Source organism: Equus caballus, chromosome 15, assembly GCF_041296265.1.
Source record: "Equus caballus isolate H_3958 breed thoroughbred chromosome 15, TB-T2T, whole genome shotgun sequence".
Lineage (NCBI taxonomy): Eukaryota > Metazoa > Chordata > Mammalia > Perissodactyla > Equidae > Equus > Equus caballus.
The window spans coordinates 84493782-84515641 of record NC_091698.1 but is presented as its reverse complement, the minus strand read 5'-3'; the positions used below and the strand labels follow the sequence as shown (position 1 = coordinate 84515641).

General features: G+C 44.5%; 1 protein-coding gene across 7 annotated transcripts; it reads left to right on the top strand.

The window, feature by feature from the left end:
• Positions 1-506: 506 nt before the first annotated feature.
• Positions 507-21405, top strand: GCKR (glucokinase regulator). Of its 7 annotated transcripts, none has more exons than XM_070235646.1 (20): positions 507-613; positions 1391-1485; positions 1780-1935; positions 2090-2158; positions 2787-2855; positions 3242-3315; positions 3664-3730; positions 3915-3968; positions 4958-5052; positions 7352-7457; positions 8657-8775; positions 9400-9498; positions 9734-9831; positions 10181-10257; positions 10636-10732; positions 10927-11024; positions 11119-11202; positions 17606-17755; positions 20422-20556; positions 21009-21405. In XM_070235646.1, the coding sequence occupies exons 2-20, from the start codon at positions 1426-1428 to the stop codon at positions 21177-21179; spliced, it is 1878 nt and encodes a 625-aa protein (XP_070091747.1). In that variant the 5' UTR covers positions 507-613; positions 1391-1425; the 3' UTR covers positions 21180-21405. The 7 variants fall into 7 exon arrangements, 6 of the variants coding, with proteins under 6 accessions (XP_070091747.1, XP_070091750.1, XP_070091748.1 ...); XM_070235645.1 differs by having other exon boundaries at positions 534-613; positions 1397-1485; XR_011426142.1 differs by lacking the exon at positions 507-613 and adding an exon at positions 16952-17050 and having other exon boundaries at positions 1351-1485.
• The last annotated feature ends 455 nt before the right edge of the window (positions 21406-21860 follow it).

The window sequence follows — 21860 nt, the reverse complement described above, 5'->3', positions numbered from 1 at the left end:
AACCATGTAATAAATCCTCAAGTTTTTTAATGCTTTGGCTGAGCATGAAATCTGGAGTCAGAACCTAGGTGTGAGTTCCAATTCTGTCAGCTGTGTGATCTTCAGCAACTAACTTCCCTGAGCCTCAGTTTCATCATCTGAAAAATGAGTGTCAATATCGTCTTCTTAGTGTTAATGTATCTAATGAGATACTGTATGTGAAAAATGTGTTGTTCAGTGTAAATAAATGGTGGCTTGTATATTTAGGACAGATACTTTGGTTTCTAATTCTCATTGCAGTATTTCTATTTCTGTGACACTTTTCTCCTGTAATATCCAGTTCAGTGTGTGCACCCCTGGGGATCTGAAGCTTCTGTTGCCTTCCTTCTGAGAGGAGAGAGTGAAATGGGGCAAGTGGGGCAGGGAGAACTGTGTGTGCTGAGCATGTGATCAAGCCATGGCCCAGGTCCTCTGACCTCTGCTGACCCTGAGCACCCTGATCTCTGGCCTCCTGATGCATCCTGGTCCCAGAGCACTGGTGCCCAGGGATTCTTGCTGCCCTGACACTGGGCCTGGTTATTGTCCTGCACTTTCAGGCTGTAGCCCCTCCTGAGAAGACGGAATTGTGTCCGAGGTGGGTAGGGAAGGAAGAACATTTCCTCTACTCACTCTAGGTCCTTCTGGCTGGTCTACGAATTAATTGACATGAGACAGAATAACAGGAGAAAATCAAACAAAGCTTTATAAGACGTGTATGGGAGAAACCCCAGGAAACTGTGTAGCTTGTCAGAATGTCCAGGGTTGTCATCTTAAATAGCATCTTCAGCTAAAGACAAAGGAGGATGTTGTAGGTAGTGGTTTGGGACTTCAAAGGGGAGGCAGGCAATTCACATGGAGATGGAAAAGCTAATGTTTGGTGAACAGAACTTTAATAAGAATGGGCTTAGCAAGGGCCCTCACAGGTTACAGATATCCAGAGTTATCTATGGTGATGGCCTGTCCTGGGGACAGCCTTTTATCTTAAATTTCTTTTAGGCAGTTAGGAGGGGAGGTCAAAGTTTCTTTCAGAGTCTTTTGTTCTTGAAAATAATCAAGGCAAAGAGATATATTTTGAGGTGGCCAATTCTAATCCCCCACAGGAGCAAGAGTAATGAACCTAGGCTCTTCCTCTTCAGGGGCAAAGCAGAGTCTGGGGAGTCTGGGGGCATGCAAAGAGGGACCTCTAGAGCTCCCCTCGGGGTGACCAGAGGGCTGAGGGCCTAGTGACTAAGAAAGGGTGCAAGCAGAGGTGCTCAGAGGGGGTGGTGCTCAGAGAGGCCAGGGTACTTGGGTTAATCATCACTGTGGCTCAGATAAGGCTCTGCCAGCTGGAAGCAGAGTTAGTGTGACAGAAGGGTTTGTGTGGCTGAAGAAACAGGCACAACAGTGTGTCCACAGGGTGGGACCATGCCAGGCACAAAACGATTTCAACATGTGATTGAGACCCCAGAGCCCGGCAAGTGGGAGGTGAGGCCCCTTTTCCATGTCGGCCTTCTGCACTGATTCCTAGAGTCATTTCTCATCTGGACTTCCCTCCACCCTGGGTTTCTGCTCTGCCTCTCCTGCTTCCCATCTTCCTTCCTGATCTTCTTTCCCTAATGGGCCCAGAGTACCAAGTGCAGGCTAAATCCTTGGTATGTATGTGTTTGCATGTGGGCGTATGAGTCCAAACACTGCCTGCTGACACTCCCACCTCCAGTTCAGCAGGCATGAATGAGGCTTTGACTTTCTGCCTGTATCCTTGTCCCCCCTTCCCTCTAGTTGTCTGGGTATGAGGCAGCCCTGCCAATCACAGAGAAGTCAAACCCACTGACCCGGGACCTGGACAAAGCAGATGCCAAGCAGATTGTTCAATTACTGGGGCAATGTGATGCTGAGATCTTCCAGGAGGAGGGGCAAGCCATGCCCACATACCAGGTGACCCAGACCCATCTCCAGGACATTGCAAATTTAGATGCCCTCTCAGACCAGAGTCCCTAATTTTTGAAAACCTGAGAGCCCCTCCAGCCCACCCCTCGCCCCCAATCCACTATCCTTTTCTTGACTTCTGATTCCTGCCTTTTCCCTACAGCGACTCTACAGTGACTCAATTCTGACCACCATGGTACAAGTGGCTGGAAAAATTCAGGAGGTGCTGAAGGTACTAATTCTCCTTCTGCTCCCTGCCTAAACATCTGTGTCTCTCTACGTTTCTCTTTTCTTGGTCTCCATTTCTTGCACTTAGAGATCTCAGTTCCTCTTTCTCCCAGTCCTCCCTCCTGCATCCTTATTGTCATCTTATTAATCAATAGTAATTATAATGACTATTATTTGCATAATACTTTATAATTGACAATGCACTTTCACACTCATTACCTTCACACAAACCTGTGAAGTTAGTGTTATTGTCTCCATTTTTTTTCAGATGGGAAAACAAAGACTTAGGATAATCAGAGTAGGATAACCAAGTACACTCAGCTAATTGCTGGGTAACACTGCTTTTATTAATTAACTAATTAATTTTTAGATGACAAAGCTGCTTTCAGTCCTTTCCGAGATCAGTAAGAGTTTGAATAAGTAGCTAAGCCAGAGTTGGGAGTCAGACTGAAGTTTCTTTCTCAAATCCAATGTTCTTTCTGCTACACCAACCTGCCTATGTTCTGTTCACTTTTGTGATAAGAGGAGGGTTGAGGAGTCTGTCCAATTCCTCTTCTCTTACTGGCAGAGAAAAAATATGCTTCTCCCAACCTGAGCTGGGCCCTAGCAACCTAGGCATTTTCCTTTCTCAGGACCCTGAGGGGGGCCTGGTGGTGCTGAGTGGAGGGGGCACCTCTGGCAGGATGGCATTCCTCATGTCGGTAAGTACTCTGATCGCTGGTTTTCCTCCCTCTGCCTTCTTGGGGTGACCCTCAGAACCATAATGCTCATCATAGCTAAGCTCCTAGTTGAACCCCTCCAACCCTGACTCTCTTTCTCCATCAAAAGCTGATCTCACCATGGAGTCCCATTTTTTCTGAGCTCATCTGAGCCCCACCAGTCTGTTGCTGACATCTGTATGTACATCCAAAGCACCCCCAATTAATCATCTCTAAGTAGCATCTTTAAGTGCCAGATTCCAAGCAGTACTGGCTTAAGCACTGGCCTAGGAGAATCATCATACAGCCTCTATCCTCTAGGTGTTGAAAATCCAAGATAATTGTTCCTTCACTGCTGTTACTACTTCATATCCTCTCTCCCTTGACAGGTCTCCTTTAACCAGCTGATGAAAGGGCTAGGACAGAAACCTCTTTACACCTACCTCGTTGCAGGAGGTGACAGGTAAGCCAAGTTGGCCTATGCATATTTTGTTTGACCTGAATAGTGTTTTTCAGAAATTGAATTTAAATGCTTTTAGATGGAGATTGTGTCCAGTTTTCTTTGGTCCCCACCATTCCTTATTGCCTTACACTTGGCCCACTTCTCATACCTAATGTTGCCTGACTAGCCTTTGTAGGTATTTGAATTTTTCACCCTATAGAGTGTCTATCATGGTGCTCAACAAATAGTAGATGCTCATTCAATGATAGTTTTCTCTTTTCATTCACTTCTCTCAAAGCAGCCTGCCCTAACAAACCATAGGCTTCTGCTTCCCAACCAGTGCCCCTGATCTTGAGTCTGTCTTCTTAGGTCTGTGGTGGCCTCTAGGGAGGGGACAGAAGATAGTGCCCTGCATGGGATTGAGGAACTGAAGAAGGTATGTGTTTTCCACTGACACTCAACCAGAGACCTCTGTTTGTTTCTCCTCATGGGCATATAAAAACCCCAACATCTAGCCAAAGCCCATTCCCTCCCCTGGCCCTGGCCCTGACATCCCCACACAATAGTTTGTGTCCTAGAATCCTCCTGGTGGCTCTACTTTACCCATCCTCTTCTCCTAGGTGGCTGCTGGGAAGAAGAGGGTGATAGTCATTGGCATTTCGGTGGGACTTTCTGTGAGTGTGAAGACAGGCTGGGTGGACAGGCTGGGTGGATCAATTTTACAGGGAAGAAGGGATGGGAGTGGAATAGCATGGAAGACAGTTTGACAAGGTGGGTGGTAGAAAACAGAAAGGGTTTGCACAAGGAATTTTGATTTTACTTTCATTAGGATCCAGTTGTATGAATGTGGGCTGAGAGAGAAGGGATCCTATCTCAGAATAACCATGTATCGATAGGTTCAACAACCAAGATAGATGGACTTGTTCAGGGGTCAGCAAACTTTGCTGGCAGGTCAATCCAGCCAATGCCTGTTTTTATAAATAAAGATTTATTAGAACCTAGCCATTTGTGTTTACATATTGTCTATGGTCACTTTCACGCTACAACGGTAGAGTTGAGTAGTTGGACAGAGATCATAGGGTCCACAAAGCCTAAAATATTTACTCTCTGGCTCTTTACAGAAAAACTGACCCCTGGACTAGTCCCTTGCTACTTAGAGTGTGGTGCTCACACCAGCAACATCAATGTCACTTGGGATTTGTTAGAAATGCAGAATTTCAGGCTTCTCAGACCTACTGAATCTGAATCTTCATTTTAACAAGATTCCCAGGTAGTTTGTTTGAGAAGTGGTGGACTAGATGACCTGAAGATTTCTCTCAACTTTGTAGCTCTCTGATTCTAAGAGTTCATTGGGCGGAAACTAGATTCCAACAGTGCTAGATATGGAAGGAGGCACACAAGGAGAGCAGGACATTGACCTCAAGAAGCTTACAATTTGGTTCAGTAGTTTTCAAACTTTACCATGCAGAAGATTTCTTTGGGGGAACTTGTTAAAAACATAGGTCCATGGGCTCTCTCCTTCAAATTTAGATCCAGTATGTCTGAACTTGGCCCTGGAATCTGCATTTCTAACAAGCATTCTAGGGGATTCTGATGCACATGGTTCTCAGGCAATGCTAGAGTAGCCCCCTCATCATGCCCTCCTCTCTCTCCTTACCATCAGGCTCCCTTTGTAGCAGGCCAGATGGACTACTGCATGGATAACCCAGCTGTCTTCTTGCCAGTTTTGGTTGGTTTCAATCCAGTGAGCATGGCCAGGTGAGCCTTCTGTATTGAAAGGTGGTGACTGGCCAGCCCCCTGGGGGAAGCTGGGAGGGAACTGTTGAAATCCATAGCACAATCACAAAGGAGAGGGCAGGGTAAGTATGGTCTTATTCACCAAATCTCAGAGTATTAAGGTGAATATGGGGTGTCCCTAAGCTTAGGAGAGTTTTTTTTTCACTGATTGGTTTATTTATTCTCTTGTTTCAGAAAAGATTGTAGGCAGCTTACACAGGATACGTGAAATGCAAGAAAACGTACATTCAAAACAGGGATTGGAGAGGCTAGGAATTCAGGGGCCAGAGGATAGAATGGGGTCAGGAAAATGTGTACCACAAAGATTTGTACTTTCATTTGAGGTGGGACCCAAGCATCTTTTCACACCAGGAGTAGTGAGGGCTGAGCAGCCTCCTACTCTCCTTTGCCCAGCTCCCTTATTTTAGTGCCCACTCTCCTCCATCCTTCCAGGCACCACTTTGGTCCCCTCTGGCTGCTCAAATCTCCCCCCTACCCCACTGTTCCCCTTTCCTGAGAGCCCTGTGCCTTCAATTCGTCTCCCTCTTATTCTCTATCTAAATAGTCACTTTGATCTCAGAGAAGGTCAGCACATTAAACCAATAGTGCTCAGGTGTGGTTCTGTGGATGCATTGCCTTCAAAGTGTTAAAAAAATAAGAAAGCAGATTCCTAGTCCTTTGTGTGAGAACTCTGATGTTGTAGGTTTGGGGTAAGGCCCTGAAACCTCTATTTTTTGAAGGCATTCCTGGAGATTCTGATGCACAGCCAGGCTTGGAGAACTCCGCTAAATAAACCATTGGAGTGGGCCACCTGATGAAGCTGCGGGCTTCCTGTCACTGGAGTGTTCCCGAAAAGGCTTGTTGATTAGTCAAGAGCAGATTTTTGTATTTAGTGGTTGTGTTGTGGAGAGGGACGGCCAGGTTGTTTCTGAGGTACTTTTTCAACTCCTAGATTCTAGGCTTGTAGTGTAATTCATACGAAAGTATAAATGAGTCTGAAATACTCTTAACCCTGATCCTTTTCATGGAGGATTCTCCTTCACCAAAAATGTATCTGCTGCAGTGGATGCTAATTTCAGGCTCTGTGACTAAGAGAAATGAAGGATTTCAAACAATGTAGGCGTGGAGATCTTCCAGTTGTTCCTTAAATCAGTGGCTCCCAATCTTGGCTGATCTTCAGAGTTGTCTGGGAAGCTTTTTAAAAACACAGATTTTGGGCCTCCACTCCAGAACTACTGAAGCTGCCACTCAGGGTTGGTGTGGTACCCAGAAATGGGTAATGTTGAAAAATAAAACTCCACAGGTGATTTTGATGACCAGCCAAGTTTGGGAATCTCAGTTTTAAACCATGCGAAAAACACTGTCTCCTCTCTCTGCTGAAGTCTCCTCTGTCTTAGGTCCCTTGGAAGTGGTTTGAGGACAAATGATAGGAAACACTTTACGCAGTAGGGATGTAATATGTGAAACTTGTTTGCCCTAGAAGTAATACAGATAAAAATGGTTCAAGAAGGGATGGAAACTTTGTAGAGATGGACTGATAAGGGGAAGCTAGGGAGGCCATGTATAGAGGTAACTCTTTGAGGTCCTGCCACAAAGGATGGTTAACAGATTATCCACTACCAAAGCCAGCAGAGGTAACTACAGAAGATCATCATTCTTTGAGATACCATGGTTGCACCTAAGCAGACAACAAGCCTGTTGCTCTCTTGTCTCATTAGCACATTGTTTTGCTCCTGGTTAATTTATTCAAGAAATGTTTGCCAGCTGTTAGATGCTATGCTTCATACCTTGCAGCTTGATTCCCTCAGTAGGAACTATTATCCCTCCCTGATGTAGTGAGGGGTTCATTATTTGGGGAGATTTCCAGAATATATTTACAGGAATGGGAAGGGCTTCTAATGGACTCTAAGACTCAAAATAAGGTGGCAATTTTGACATTCAGATGGCAAGCATTCCCCTGGGGGTCTATAGAGGGTGTGGCTAGTGTGGCCATGACAGTGGGACACGTGCAAGCACCAGGATACAAGAAATTCTGGTCTCAGGCTAGAACTGTAAACTTGAGTGTTGGCTTTGCTCTGGGCTTAAATTGCTGAATGGTTTACTCTCATCCTTGGGGTTCAGGGAGACAGTGCCCCTGTGAGCATCAAAGCACATCTCCCCAGGAAGCTGTTGACCTCTGACCCCAATCCCAATGTGGTCTTTGATCCTGACTCCAATCTGAGGCCCTTCCTTTAGATCCTCAAAGACAATCCCCCTACCTCTGTCTCTCTGTGGGCCCCAGAAATGACCCCATTGAAGACTGGAGTTCAACATTTCGACAGATAGCAGAGCGGATGCAGAAACTGCAAGAGAAACAGGAAGGTTTTGTGCTCAATCCTGCAATTGGGGTAGGATCTCCCCCTACACTTGGCCCTGCCCTCACCTCGGGATGGCCTGCCGCTTCCTTAGGGCCTCTGATTTTAGGTTCTCTTATAGCTTGTCTAAATTCCTGGCATTGTGTGTCAACCAAAATATTCTAAATCAAATCCTATTTTCTCATTTCCTTTTTCACCTTAAGATGTTTTATTTCTATCCTGACCTTGTTTCTTAAATCAGTAAGCATTAAACACTTACATAGTCTAGGGCATTTTCTGTTTAAAGAAGCTCTTTGGCATCTGTGTGTAGAAAGTATTGAATAGAATGGTGAATTGCTTTATGTCTCTTTTATAGGTTTAAATTTCAGATATGAGCTTTAAAAAAAATGAGATGCAATTTTCTTCTTCTGCCTTTCTAATCCTCTCCAAAATTGGGGCGGGCCTTCTAAGCCTCGAGTGCTCTTGCTCCTTTTTTCTCTGGATTTCTCTGGATCTGCATCTCACTAGCATCCTCTGCCCTTTGACTTTACAAGGGTCTTAACCAGATCCCTGCCCCCGCCCCTCTCTGCCAGTTGTGGACATGTCTGCGGCATTCTCCTTTATCTCCCTTTTGTGAGATAGGATGGCAGGAGTTCCATATCTTTCATCTTCCACATGCTCATCTCCCCTCCACTTTGCAAGTGTTTACTTTTACTCTCCTTTTCTCAGACACTGCTTTTATCATCCTTTTTTGCTGTCATCTCCTTATCTGTTTGATGTGTTATGTATGTGAATCATTACAATGGCTGCCTCATTGGTCTGTCCAAAGAACATGAAAGGTGGTGTTTGGATTGACAAACTGCTATTAAAAAAATGGGGGGCTATGGGAGGAGAAAGTTCTCAGGAAAAAATCTCTCTCTGAAAAACCCTTATCCCCAGCTAACAGGAGACCCAATCACTGGGGCTTCCTCCTTAGAGTCCTGAATGTACCATAGAAATGACCAGAGGTGGCCTTTTCCCCCCTTCTTCTTCTCTCAGTTAAACCCTCAACCCAGCAGTCCTCCTCCCAGCACACTGGGATCACTAGCACCATCAAATGCGTGCTCGGTGGCCACTAACCAGAGTGCATGTCCACTAACCAGAGTGCATGTCCAAGAACCACTAACCAGCCTGTGTGCCCAGTGGTCACTAACGAGTGAACTCCAGGGTTCTCCTTCCTCTCCCAATTCCTCCTGGTGTTGTCACCTCCTCAGCCTGAGGGTCTCAGTGGCTCCTCCCGGATGAAAGGTGGAAGCGCGACCAAGATCCTGCTGGAAACCCTGTTACTGGCAGCCCACAAGACTGTGGACCGGGGTATTGCAACATCTCAGAGGTAGGGAGGATCTGGATGAGAGAGATAAGAGTCAGGCAGGGGATGGGATAGTGTTTGTGGGGAAATGGCAGGTCCTGATCCAGAGATTGGGCTGGTGGCAACAAGACTGAGGCCCTGCCACTCTTCCCCTGGGAAATGAGCTGGCAGGGGGATGCTGCTGTTCTCACCATGCTGTCACAGGGTTTGGATTATTTCCAGTGGACCCTGGATTCCTCAGGGCCAGACCTAATCCCTAAGTCTACCTGGACCATCCAAAGCTAACCTAGCTTCTGAGAGTCTTTGATATGGGGATGGTTCAGGTCATACAGGGTAGAGTTCATCCTGCCTTCTTCCCTTACCAGGGTCTCTAGCCTAGCTTCCAGACTGCTCCCTTACCTCCTCATCAAACCTCAGAGCCCATCATCCTCCCAGTGCTCTCTTGATAACCTATCCTTCCTTCTGCTCTTTGGTGCTCTGCCCACTGAAGCGCTTTCTGCCCCTCCTGAACACAGTCTGGCTCTACTCACTGTGTCTCCACCAGGGACCAGCAGAACTTAGTTTTAAGGGAATTATGCCTTTCCTGGGGTGGGAGGCTGTCTGAGGGGGCCCTGGGCCTGCCCTGGGAGCTGGTAGCCTTTCTCCCAGGTGCCTTCTGGAAATCCTGCGGACATTTGAGCGGGCTCATCAGGTGACCTATAGTCAAAGCCCCAAGATTGCCGCCCTGGTGAAGCAAGCCAGCACTAGGTATGTGGAAACATATTTGGAGGGGGGAAGTGGCCTAGAAGGGAATGTCCTGAGAGCAGAGGAGACTCTACGAGACATGTTAACATGGTGAGGGGAACGGGCCTGCATGTTGAAGGCTCACAGTAGGCTTTTTGTTAGTTTACTACCGTGTTCTTCCATGTGCATCTTTCTCTGATCGCTGGCCTTTTTGACTGTGATCTCTCCTTTCACGTCCTGATCTCTGACCCATTCTCAGCCTAGAGAAAAAAGGCCAAGTGTACCTGGTTGGCTGGCAGACCCTCGGCATCATTGCCATCATGGATGGGGTAGAGTGCATCCACACCTTCGGTGCTGGTGAGAACCCAGTTGAGACTTTCTTCCTGATTCCTCCTGAACCAAACCAAATGGTCCGTTATCCAAACAGTTTCCTACTCCCACCTCATGGGAGTTCCTCATTCAATGTCCACCCTGCCCTATCTAAATAGTCATTTCAGTCAAACGCTCCTTCCTTTGAACCCCCACTCAGTCCTTGATCCCTTAACTCCCAGCCTTGTACTTAGCTGTGGCCTCACATGTGTGTTACTCCTCACCCTAATTCCCACCTGACACTTTCTTCCCAGCCCCATTGACATCCCCTCAAGCCTAGAACCTTCCTTTCCAATAAAGCCCATCACTCCTCTCTCCCTTTTCTTAAACTTCCCAGATTTCCAAGATGTCCGTGGCTTTCTCATTGGTGATCACAGTGACATTTTTAACCAGAAGGCTGATCTCATCAACCAGGTGGGAGGATGGTGGGACCTGGGGAAGTTGTGAAGATGACTGGTGTGCAGAAGGTGGGAGGAAAAGGGAAAGTGGAGTTAGGTGGGCAGCACGATAGAACAGACAGTCTAGAGAAGGGAATGTGGCTTAGAGGTCATGAAGCTTTGGGGCAGCACAGTGTGGAAAGCTCTGGATTCACGCCCAAACCTGGCTCTAGTCTAGTGCTCTTCCATCAACTTGCTGTATAATCTTGGGCAAAATGCTTTACCCCTTTGAATCTCATTTTTTTCATCTGTAGACAAAAGTGCTGCATTAGATGTTCTCTAAGGCTCTCTTTAGTCTCCAAGTCTGTGCACTGGAGTTTTTCATAGGAGGGACTCTCATCTTCTTCTGCTCCAGGGTCCCCAGTTCTCCTTCTCCCAGGAGGACTTCCTAACCTCCATCCTGCCGTCCCTCAAGGAAATTGACACTGTGGTCTTCATTTTTACCCTGGACGGTGAGAGGGATGATGGGAGTGGTGGAGTGAGGGGATGGAGGGAGTACAGTGACTCAGAGGAACTGTCATTTTTCTGGGTCTTAGGACACCTTCTCAGAGGGAGAGACGGGTATGTGTCCTTATGGACCCCAGAGGAGCAGGAAGAAGGGCTGAACAGCCAGCTTTTCAACTCCAATGCCCTCCCCCTCTCCTAGACAACCTCACGGAGGTGCAGACACTGGTGGAGCAGGTGAAAGAGAAGACCTCCCACATCCAGGCCTTGGCACACAGCACTGTGGGGCAGTCCCTGCCGGTGAGGGTCCAGCCTTGAGGAAGGGACCCTGGGCGGCAGTCACAGCAAGGCCTCCCTGGAGATGCCGCTCCTGCTCCTCTTTCTCTCTCTTCAGACCACTCTGAAGAAGCTCTTTCCCTCCATCATCAGCATCACATGGCCACTGCTTTTCTTTGAATATGAAGGGAACTTCATCCAGGTATGGGGAATGAGAAGGTAATATCTGAAGTGAGGTGGTCAGAGGAGGAGGGGTTCCAGAAATTAGAAAACCCAAGGCTGGAGAGTAGAAAGCTTTGTCTGACTTCCACAAAGCCAGCTGGGCAAGTTCTTATGTCACCAGGTCACTAGTCAGAATTTCCAAGGCTATGGCATTCAGTTCTAAGAATATGCAAAAAGTATAAGATAGGCTACCAATCACCTGATAGATACTCATTTGTACTTTATCACAAGTTAATTGTCATACTATAGTCATCCTCATTATCCAAGATCCTTTAAGGCAGATTTTTTGCAAGTTGCCCTATACTGAATTCACTGCACATAATGTTACGCTAATATAGTTCCTGCTTACTAACGAAATTATAATCCAGTACAAGCACTAATAATAATTATAGAAATAATCATCAGTTTGGGTGCACTTTGCAGTTTAGGGTTTGGAGTGGGCCTCAGGATGTCTAGGTGCCAGTTCAGCTCTACTTTGTGGCCCAAGGAAAAAAACCAGTTTTACATCTCTGGTCCTCAGTTTTCTCACATGACACCTGTCCAGGATCCATGGGGCAGAACCAAGGCCCTGAAGGGTTGCCCTGGAGAGATGTCGTCCCATCCATTATTGAAACCACCTCCTCCGGGAAGTTCCTGACTTGACCAGACAACAGCTGGCATTCTGCCTTACCTGCACTCAGAACTCATCGGAAGTCCCTCTCCCCATGAGCGGGGGATCCATGCTCCTTCCAATGTACATTTTTGTCTTCCCTTCCAAGTGGTGCTCATTTGTCACATCCTTACTTCTTGGCATGCTTTCCACATTCACTGTCTCCTTTGAGATCTCACATCTTCTAGGAAGTCTTCTCCAATTAAACCCACGTCATCTAGACCCCTCCTTTATGTTATATTCCTCTCCACACTTACAAGTTTCATTGTACAGCCCTAATACCTAATACACATATAGGCCTTTGTACTTTATAAAATATATCATATATATTATCTAGTTCTCATAACAATCTCCTAAGGAATGTGTGTTTAATGTCCCCATTTCCCAGGTGAAGAAGCTGCAACTAAGAGATTATGGGATTGTAATCATGGCCAACACAGCTAAGACAGGAGTCAGGACTTGAACTGAGGTCTTGCGACCCTAAGTCCATGGTTTATTTCACCATAAAATATAAATTTCAAACATATCCATAAGTTGAGCCAGATTATTTTATTCATTCACTCAACAAATATTTTTAAGCACCTATCAAATGCCAGGTACTGTTCCAGGGATAGGGTATATACTGTGGAATATTAATCTGTGCTCTTTTAAAAAACTGTATTTTTAGGGGCTGGCCCTGCGTTGCAGTGGTTAAGTTCGGCACACTCCACTTCAGCAGCCTGGGTTCTTGGGTTCAGATCCCAGGCATGGACCTCCCTCCACTCATCAGCCATGCCATGGCAGTGATCCACATACAAAATAGAGGAAGATTGGCACAGGTGTTAGCTCAGGGCTAATCTTCCTCAAGCAAAAAACCCCCCCAAAACCTGTATTTTTAAAGAAAATTGTAATTATATAACAAATATTTTTCTTGTGAAAACTTTAGAAAATACAGAAATCCAAAGAAGAAAAAAGTCATCCATAATCCACCTTCTTCTAAAAAATCACTCTTAGACAAATTTTGGAGAATGTCTCATGTCCCTCTAGACTTCTTTTGTATGTATTTGTACAAAAACCCTACTTGACATGCTGTCTTTTACTTGCTTCTCTTCATTTAACATCATGAACACCTTTCTATACTAAGATATCTTCATTATCATTCTTAATGTCAGTGTAGTATTCTACTGTGTGGATATACCATAATTTGTTTACTCTAACCCCAAATGTCAGACATTGTAGGTAGTTTCAACATTATGGCTTTTGTTATAATGCTGCGCTGAACATTCTTAATCACACATTTGACTATTTCATTAGGATAAACCTCCAAAAATAGAATCACTGGGTCAAAGGGTATGTAAAATTCTAAGGCTTTTTGATACATATGGTCAAGTTGACCTCCAAAGAGGTTTATAAACAGATGAAGTGTAAAATTGCTTGTTCCTCCACATCCTTCAAATATTGGGTAGTATTGTTCTTTTTAATCTTCACTAGTCAGCAAAGCAAAAAAAAAGGCAAAGCAAAAGGCATTTTTTCATAAATACATACAAATATGTTTTTTTGTTTTTGTGGTTTTTTGCTGAGGAATATTTGCCCTGAGCCAACATTTGTGCCAATCTTCTTATATTTTTTAGTATGCAGGCCTCCAGCACAGCATGGCCACTAACAGAGTGGTGTGGGTCCACCCCCAGGAACTGAACCCAGGCTGCCAAAGTGGAGCATGCTGAATTTAGCCACTAGACCACTGGGGCTGGCTTCCCATTTCAATGCTGTTTTAATTTCTATTTCTTTAATTACTATGGAGTTTGACTACTTAAAGATAAATTGGCCATTGAATTTTTTTCTTTATTTTGCTGCTTCACATCTTTTGGGTGTATTCACACACTCTTTTTTGGAGTATTTATTTTTCTTACTAATTTATAAGAGAGAGGGTATATAGCAAGAACAGTAGCCTCTTTTCCTGCTCTATACTTTGCCCCAGCTTATTATTATTTTTTATTTATTTTATATATATGTATATATATATATACATATTTTTTTTTTGAGGAAGATTAGCCCTGAGCTAACTACTACCAGTCCTCCTCTGTTTTCCTGAGGAAGCCTGGCCCTGAGCTAACATCTGTGCCCATCTTTCTCTACTTTATATGTGGGACGCCTACCACAGCATGGTGTGCCAAGCGGTGCCATGTCCGCACCCGGGATCCGAACCGGCGAACCCTGCGCTGCCGAGAAGTGGAACGTGTGAACTTAACCGCTGTTCCACTGGGCCAGCCCCTTTTTATTTCTGTATTTTTGGTGTAGGGATGTTTTATTTACATTTGTATGTAGTTGATCTTTTTGTGCATGGTTTTTGTCTTTCGCTTGATTTTGTTATCTTTCTAAATGTATTGAAATTGCTTGAAATAAGGAGGCTTCCATTTGGGCTTGTAAATCTTTTGTTGTAGAAATTTTTTTGATGTAAACTCCATCCACACTTTTTGAAAAATTTCAAACCTACAGAAGATTTGCAAGAATAGTGCAATGAACACCCACATACTTTCCCCTAGAGTCACCAATCGTTAACATTTTGCCATATCTGCTTCATCTCTCTTTTCCCCGGAATCATTTGAGAAATAATTGGAGATATCATGACACGACACAAATTACTGTGTCCACTAAGAACAAGGGCATTTGCCTACATAACTACAATGTAATCATCACACTCAGGGAAATGACAATTAATACTATTGTCTAATATACAGACCGTATTCAAATTTCCCCAATTATTCCTGTATGTTTTTATTTTTTTTTGAGGAAGATTAGCCCTGAGCTAACATCTGCCGCCAATCCTCCTCTTTTTGCTGAGGAAGACTGGCTCTGAGCTAACATCCGTGCCCATCTTCCTCTACTTTATACGTGGGACGCCTACCACAGCATGACTTGCCAAGCGGTGCCATGTCCGCACCTGGGATCTGAACCGGTGAATCCCGGGCCGCTGAAGCAGAATGTGGGAAATTAACCCCTATGCCATCCGGTCGGCCCCTCCTGTATTGTTTGTAGTTTTCAGATCCAAGATCCAACCAAGGATAATGCATTGAATTTAATTATCAGGTCTTTATAGTTTCCTTTAATCTGGATGAGTTCCTCAGCCATTTTTTACGTCTTTCAGGACATTGATATTTTAGAAGACTAGACCAATTGTTTTCCAAAATATACATCATTTGGATTTCCCTGATTGTTTCTTCATTATATTCAGTTTAAATTTTTGGGCAGGAGTACTGCATAGATGAGGCCTCCATCAGTGAATCGCATCAGGAGGCCCCTGATGTCAGTTTGTCCTCTTATTGCTGACGCCGCGTTTGATCATATTCATGTATATGTATACATATGTATGTATTTGGCATTTCTTTCTTGTACAAGAGGTAGCATACTAGATATGCTTTTGCGCTTTAACTAGATAATCTAAAAATAACTCCATTTTGGTTTGTAGAGCTCTTCCTCATTGTTTTTACATTCATGTGCGATTGTACACGTGTAAGAGTTATATAGGGCATTTGGTTGTTTCCAATATTTTGCTATCACCAATAATGATGCAATGAATGTGCATGTATTGTTGTAACATTAGAAGTGTATCTCTGGAGTAAATTCCTAGAAGTATTAGAACTGGGTCAAGGATAAATACATACGTAATTTTGTTAGATATTGCAAAATTCCCTCCATAGGTGTTGTACCATTTTGCTTCTTGTGCCAGCAATATGAGAATGCCTGCTTCCCTACAGCCTCTTTGAGAGTTCAAGCTTTTGAATTTTTGCCAATCTGATAGATGAGAAATTCTATTTCTGTGTAGTTTTCATTTGTATTTTGCTTATCATGTGTGAAGTTGAGCATCTTTTCATATGCTTAACAGTCTTGAGCAAATCTTTTTCTTTGTGAATTGTGTGTTCATGTAAATACATGAGATATACTCGTTTTCTAATGGCATTATAATCTTTATGATCCCTTGATTTTGAGTTCTTTATAAATTAGAGACATTAGTCCTTTATTTCTGATATGTATTATAAATATTTTCTTTTGGTTTTAACCATGCAGAAGTCTTTATTTTAATTTTTCCGGTGTATAACTTATCAATCCATCTTTTACTGAATCTAGATCTTGAGACACAGAAAGCTCCCCCAGATTGTGAAGGAACTCCACCTGTGTTTTCTTCTAGTAAAAATGACTTCTTTTTTTGCATTTAGATCTTCAATTCATTAGGAGTTTATTCTCGTGTGTGGGATGAGATATGAACCCAATTTTGTATTTTTCTAAATGACTCTCCAATTGACCCAATATATATTTTTTAAGTTCATCTTTTTCTGAGAGATTTGAGATGTTACCTGTATCAGATACTCAGTTCCCATGTGCACTGTTTTATTTCTGGACTTTCTGTCCTGTTCTACGGGTCTGTCTATTGATGTGCTGGTACCATACTGTTTAATTATATAGGCTTTATGGTTTGTTTAATATCTGATAAGGTTAGTCCTCCCTTCATTATTCTTCTTTTTAATGATTTTCCTAGGTAGAATTGCTGCCTTTTTAATATATGAACTTGAAAATGCAGGTGTCCAGCTTCAAATTATGTAAACTTTAAAATATTTTTGTGTTAATGGCAGTTAATGGTATAAATGGTGAGTGATATAAATGGTTAACGATATAACTCAGATGTGATTGCTTTCTCTCCTGCAGGGCAGTCTGACATGCAGCCTACAGCATCAGTACTGCATACTAGCCAGCTTCATTCTGCTGGGTCAGATTTCTGCTCTGATACTCAGTGCCTTTGTCAATCACTTGTTAAGTATTTTCAATATACCCCCTGCCAGGGGTTTGTATGACCAGCTATTTCTGGAGTTCCAGAATAAGGAGGTAGAAGTAGCAATAGCCTGTTTCCTCAGCCTAGTTAGGACCAAGTAATTAATTCCCTCAATTTCTTTACTGGACTCCTATTGTCCTCAAAGTGCAGTAATAGACGTTATAAGTGCAAGATATAAGGGCTAAGGACAGGTGATAATTAGACTCACAGTTCTGTGTGTTTGTACAACGTCTTAGTTTTCAACGTGCTTTCACGTACATTATCTCGTTCATCCAGGAGATGGTTGTGGCAAAGCAGGAAATGCCCTCATCACTGACTCAGGAAGCCTGTCTGGAGGTCCTGATTCTGCGTCTCACAGTCACATGATGAGCTTATGCAAGTTAATTTACTTCAAACCTCTAGTTTCCATATACGTAGAAATGGGGTTAGAAAAACCTATTTCGTAAGGTTGTTATAAGGATTAAATTGAATTCATTTTTCAACAAACACATATTGATCAGTAACCATGTGTCAGCCATTCTCAAAAAGACTGAGGCTCTGGAGCAGAATAAGATACCATCTCTGCGTTCAAGCAGCCTTTGGTTTAGCAGAATGAATCCCAGAACTTCCATTTCTTCCCCTGTCTGGTGACTGGGGAGCAAAAGGGAAGTTCTGGTAAGAGCAAAATCCTACTGTGGAAGGATTCAGAGAAGATATCTGTCTACTAGGGGTCAAAACCAAAAATGTGTGAAGCAACCAGTGTTGCCTGGGACAGTCCTGGTTTACGATAACTGTCCTAACACCTAAAATCTGGGCTGGTCAAACAAATTATGTCTGCATTTTGACCCCTGATTTTTGATCTCTGGATTCCTGTCTGATACTAGGGCCTTGTTCTCCCTGCTGCCCTACTATCCTCTAATTTTCAATACCCCATGTGTCTGCCCTATTTAGAAGTTCCAGCATGAGCTCAGCACCAAGTGGGTGCTAAATACAGTGAGTACGGGGGCCCATGTACTTCTTGGGAAGATCCTCCAAAACCACATGTCGGACCTCCGCATTCGCAACTCCAAGCTCTTCTGGCGGGCACTGGCCATGCTTCAGGTAGGACATGATGGGACAGGGCTGTTTGGGGCCTGGCCTCAAGGCCTAGGCTGTCAGGCTGTCATAGGGGGGCATTTTGCAGAGGTATGGAGATGTGTGGGGGCAAGGGCTGACTTTTCTCTTGTGTTTCTCCTCCTCCTTCGATCAGGCTCATCCTCCCCTCTAAGGAGTGTTTGTGCACATGTGGGTGGGTGTTTGTGAAATTATAACTATTAGACAAGATTCTTTCAGTTATAAGTATGTGACAGAAATCCAGTTCATACTGATTTAAGCTAAACAAGATAAATGATTGGCTCATGTGACTGAACGGTTGCAGGGTAGCTAGATCCAGATACTCAAAACGATGTGCTCCAGAACTTTCAGCCCTTGGCCCTGCTTTCCTCTGTGTTGCTCTCATTCTCAGGCAGGTTTTCTCCATTAGGTGGCAAATTTGCCAGCAGCAGTGCCAGCCTAACATCCTACCAATTTAGCAACCCGAGTAGACGGAGAGTTTATCTGTCCCTCTGGTTCCAGCAGATGCCTGGAGGAGTGCTCTCATTGGCTCATGTTGGGTCACATGCCCGTCCCTGCTGGAGAGCCAGTCACTGCTCTCCAGGGGAAAGCAGCTTTCTGCCCAGGCTTGGTTCATATGCTCTCCCTTCAAGATGGCAGTGGAGGAAGGGGTGGGAAGTGAGCCACAATCAAACAGCATGGCCTGAGGATGGGAGAGCAATAGTTCCCCAGAGGAAAATCAGGGTACTGATACCAGAAGGAGGAGGAATGGATACAGAGCAGATAGCACAACAGATGATCATGAAAGTAGGGTTGCTAGATTTAGCAAATAAAAATATAGGACACCAGTTAAATTTGAATTTCAGATAAATGAAGAATAACTTTTTAGCATAAGTATGTCCCATGAACTATTTGAGACATACTTATACTATTTTTTTCATTATTCATCTAAAATTCCTATTTAACTGGGTGTCTTGTATTTTTGTGTGTGTGTGAGGAAGATTGGCTGTGAGCTAACATCCATAGCCAATCTTCCTCTTTTTGCTTGAGGAAGAGGCCCTGAGCTAACATCTGTGCCAATCTCCCTCTGTTTTGTATGTGGGATGCTGCCACAGCATGACTTGATGAGCAGTGTGCAGGTCCGCGCCCAGGATCCTAACCCATGAACTCGGGGCCGCTGAAGTGGAGTGCACGAACTTAACCCCTACACCACCGGCCGGCCCCTAGTGTCTTCTATTTTTATTTGCTAAATCTGGCAACCCTACTTGAAAGGAATCCAACAATGAGCGCTTAATGAACACCCGCCAGGTCCCTAAAACAACCTTCTCAAATGAGTAGAACCAACCAACCACCAGGAAAAAATGCTCTTCTAGTTGCTGGGGTTGAGGTGGGTAGGAGGAGCCAGAGGTACATATAATCCAGTTCTTGCCATCCCGGAGTGGCCTTGGAGGAAAATGGAGGAAAGACAAAACCAACATTTGAAACAGAGAACAATTAAGTGTCACATTGCATGATCCTTACTGAAGTCCAAAGAACTTCAAAGAAGGTAGAGTCCATATGCACGATAGCAGAAGAGAAGGTTCCATGGAAGAGCTGGTATTTGAGCTGGGCCTAGTGGTTATGCCTTGAATAGGTGAAGGACAGAAGGGCATTTTTGTTAAAAAGAACATTTACCAAGGCCCAGAAGGCACAATATGTCGGGGACACAGGTCTGACCACAGTGGAGAGTCAATTTACAGAGTAGTGAGGGATTATGAGGGAGCAGGAAGGGGAGAGATTGTGGAAGATTGAAAGCCGGACAGGAATTTGGACTTGCCAAATTTAGCCAGACCTGTACTGTCCAAAATGGTAGCCACCGGCCACATGTGGCTATTGAGTACTTGAAATGTGGCAAGTGTGACTGAGGAACTGAACTGAAAAATTTTATTTAAAAATTGAAGCAGTGTAATTTTTTAAAAAATTAAATGCAACTGTATGGTGTTGGTAGAACTATATTTCACTTCTTCATTGAAATTCAGCACCTGAATTGAGATGTGCTATAACTGTAAAATACACACTGGATTTCAAAGACGTAGTACAAAAATATCGTAAAATATCTCACTAATAATTTTTAATATTGTTTACATGTTGAAATAATATTTTGGATATATTAGATTAAAACATGATTAAAATGTATTTTACCTGTTTCTTTTTAAATGCAGTACTGGAAAATTTAAAATTACATATGTGGCTCACATTATATTTCTATTGGACAGTGCTAAGCTAGACAGAGGGGAGGGTGGTGACAAAATAGAAGCAGTGTTTGCAGATGCACAGTCTTGACAGCGGTGTAAAGGATGGACACAGTTAGGGAGGAAACCAGAGAGAGGAGTTCAGATTAAGATTACCAACCAATGGGGTTGGTGGGAAATGGCTGAAAATGTGACAAATTTGCTATTAATCCTCAGTTTAACCCAGCCAATCAAGACCCACCACTAACCCCTCTACCCCAATTTTTCTTTCTACCTGGGGATTGTGAGTTTGGGATTGCCTACAGGGATGAATTCTCTACAGCCTCTTTAGCCAGTCTTTGGGATCCCAGCCTCCCACTCTCCCGCTTCTTTCTCCTCCCTGAACCCCATTCTCAGCTCCCCTGGCCTTCTAGCTCAACACTGACCTTACCACTTCTTCCACAGCGGTTCTCTGGACAGCCTAAGGCTCCATGTATCGAGAGCCTCCTCCAGGTGATCCACTTCCCTCAGCCACTGTCGGATGATATTCGGGCTGCTCCCATCTCCTTCCACATCCAGGTTGCACATGAGAAGGAACAGGTACCCTGCTGACTGCTAGTCATTTGGCAAACACTTATTGAGTACTTTCAGTGTGTCGGGAACTTTGCTTGGCAACGGTTTTACAAAGTTCAGTGACACTGTGCCAAGGAGCTCCCTGTTCATGGGGGAGACATGATTGTAGGTGTGAAGGGGTACTACTGGGATGCAGAAAAGGGGTCTTCAGTTCTGCCTAGGAGAGGAGTCAGAAAAGAGAGGGAAGAGGTCTTTGAACTGGGGTTTGAAGGATGAATAGGAGTTTTCTGGGCCCGAGAGAAGGTTTCTCTCTGCTCTTGACCCAGCTCATTACAATTTCTGGTCTTGATAGCTCCCTTCCATTCTTGCATCCAACCTGGTTGTTTGACTCCCAGACCAAATGCTCTAGCTGCTCCAGGCTTCTTCCTCAGATGACCTCACTTTCTCAGGCTTCAGTTCTCCCTGCCTCTTCCTTGCAGGTGATCCCCATAGCCTTGCTGAGCCTCCTATTCCGGTGCTCCATCCCTGAAGCACAGGCACACTTGGCTGCAGCTCCCTCCGTCTGTGAGGCTGTCAGGAGCGCCCTCACTGGGCCAGGTCGGAAGCGCAGTGCGGAGCCCCTTGAGACTCTTGAGCCTGCCCTGCAGTGAACCGGTGTTTCCGTGTGTGTGAAGGGGACCAGCCCAGCCCAGCCCATGGGGGCTTGCTGGGCCAGCAGCACATGTGGTGGGAGGAGAGGTCACCCAGGGGAACCAGCAGCCCAGGGTGGAGAGAAAGAATCTACTTTGGAGGAGTTCTTGCTCCTGACTCAGTGATCTCCACTTTCACTGGCATATTCTGATTTCAGAAATAAAACTAAAAGGCTTGTTTTGGAAAGTTAAACTTCCACACTCAGTAAATCAGAGTCAATAGATCAGACATGGGACAAGATGGGTGGGATGGGTTGGTCCCAATAGCAAGTTTGTTTCTTTACTTCTCCCCCCGTCCCCTAACCACATTAAATTGGCCACTGACCCAAACCTTATTCCAGCATCTCTACATCTCCCATCTCCAACATGTAGGTGTGCGTGTGCATGCGCATGCACACACGCTCCACTCCTACACAGAATCACACAAACAAGGAGAGGCGGGAACTTAGGTAATTCCAGGGGAAGAGGGAAGAAGTTGTACCCCCAACATAGGATACCCAGAAAAAAGACAATCCCCATTTATCATGACAGGATCCTTCTTACTAGAATGAACGCTACATCCACACATTAGACTATGAAGTGAGAGTTGCATCCCCTGCCCAGTGTTTGTAAGGGGAACGTAAGGGACTCTGGGGGTGCTGA

Coding starts and splice junctions, on each gene's coding strand:
- GCKR (XM_070235646.1), top strand. CDS start 1,426: ATGCCAGGCACAAAACGATTTCAACATGTGATTGAGACCCCAGAGCCC. Junction 3,731..3,914: donor GGATTGAGGAACTGAAGAAG/GTATGTGTTTTC, acceptor CTCTTCTCCTAG/GTGGCTGCTGGGAAGAAGAG. Junction 8,776..9,399: donor GGTATTGCAACATCTCAGAG/GTAGGGAGGATC, acceptor CCTTTCTCCCAG/GTGCCTTCTGGAAATCCTGC.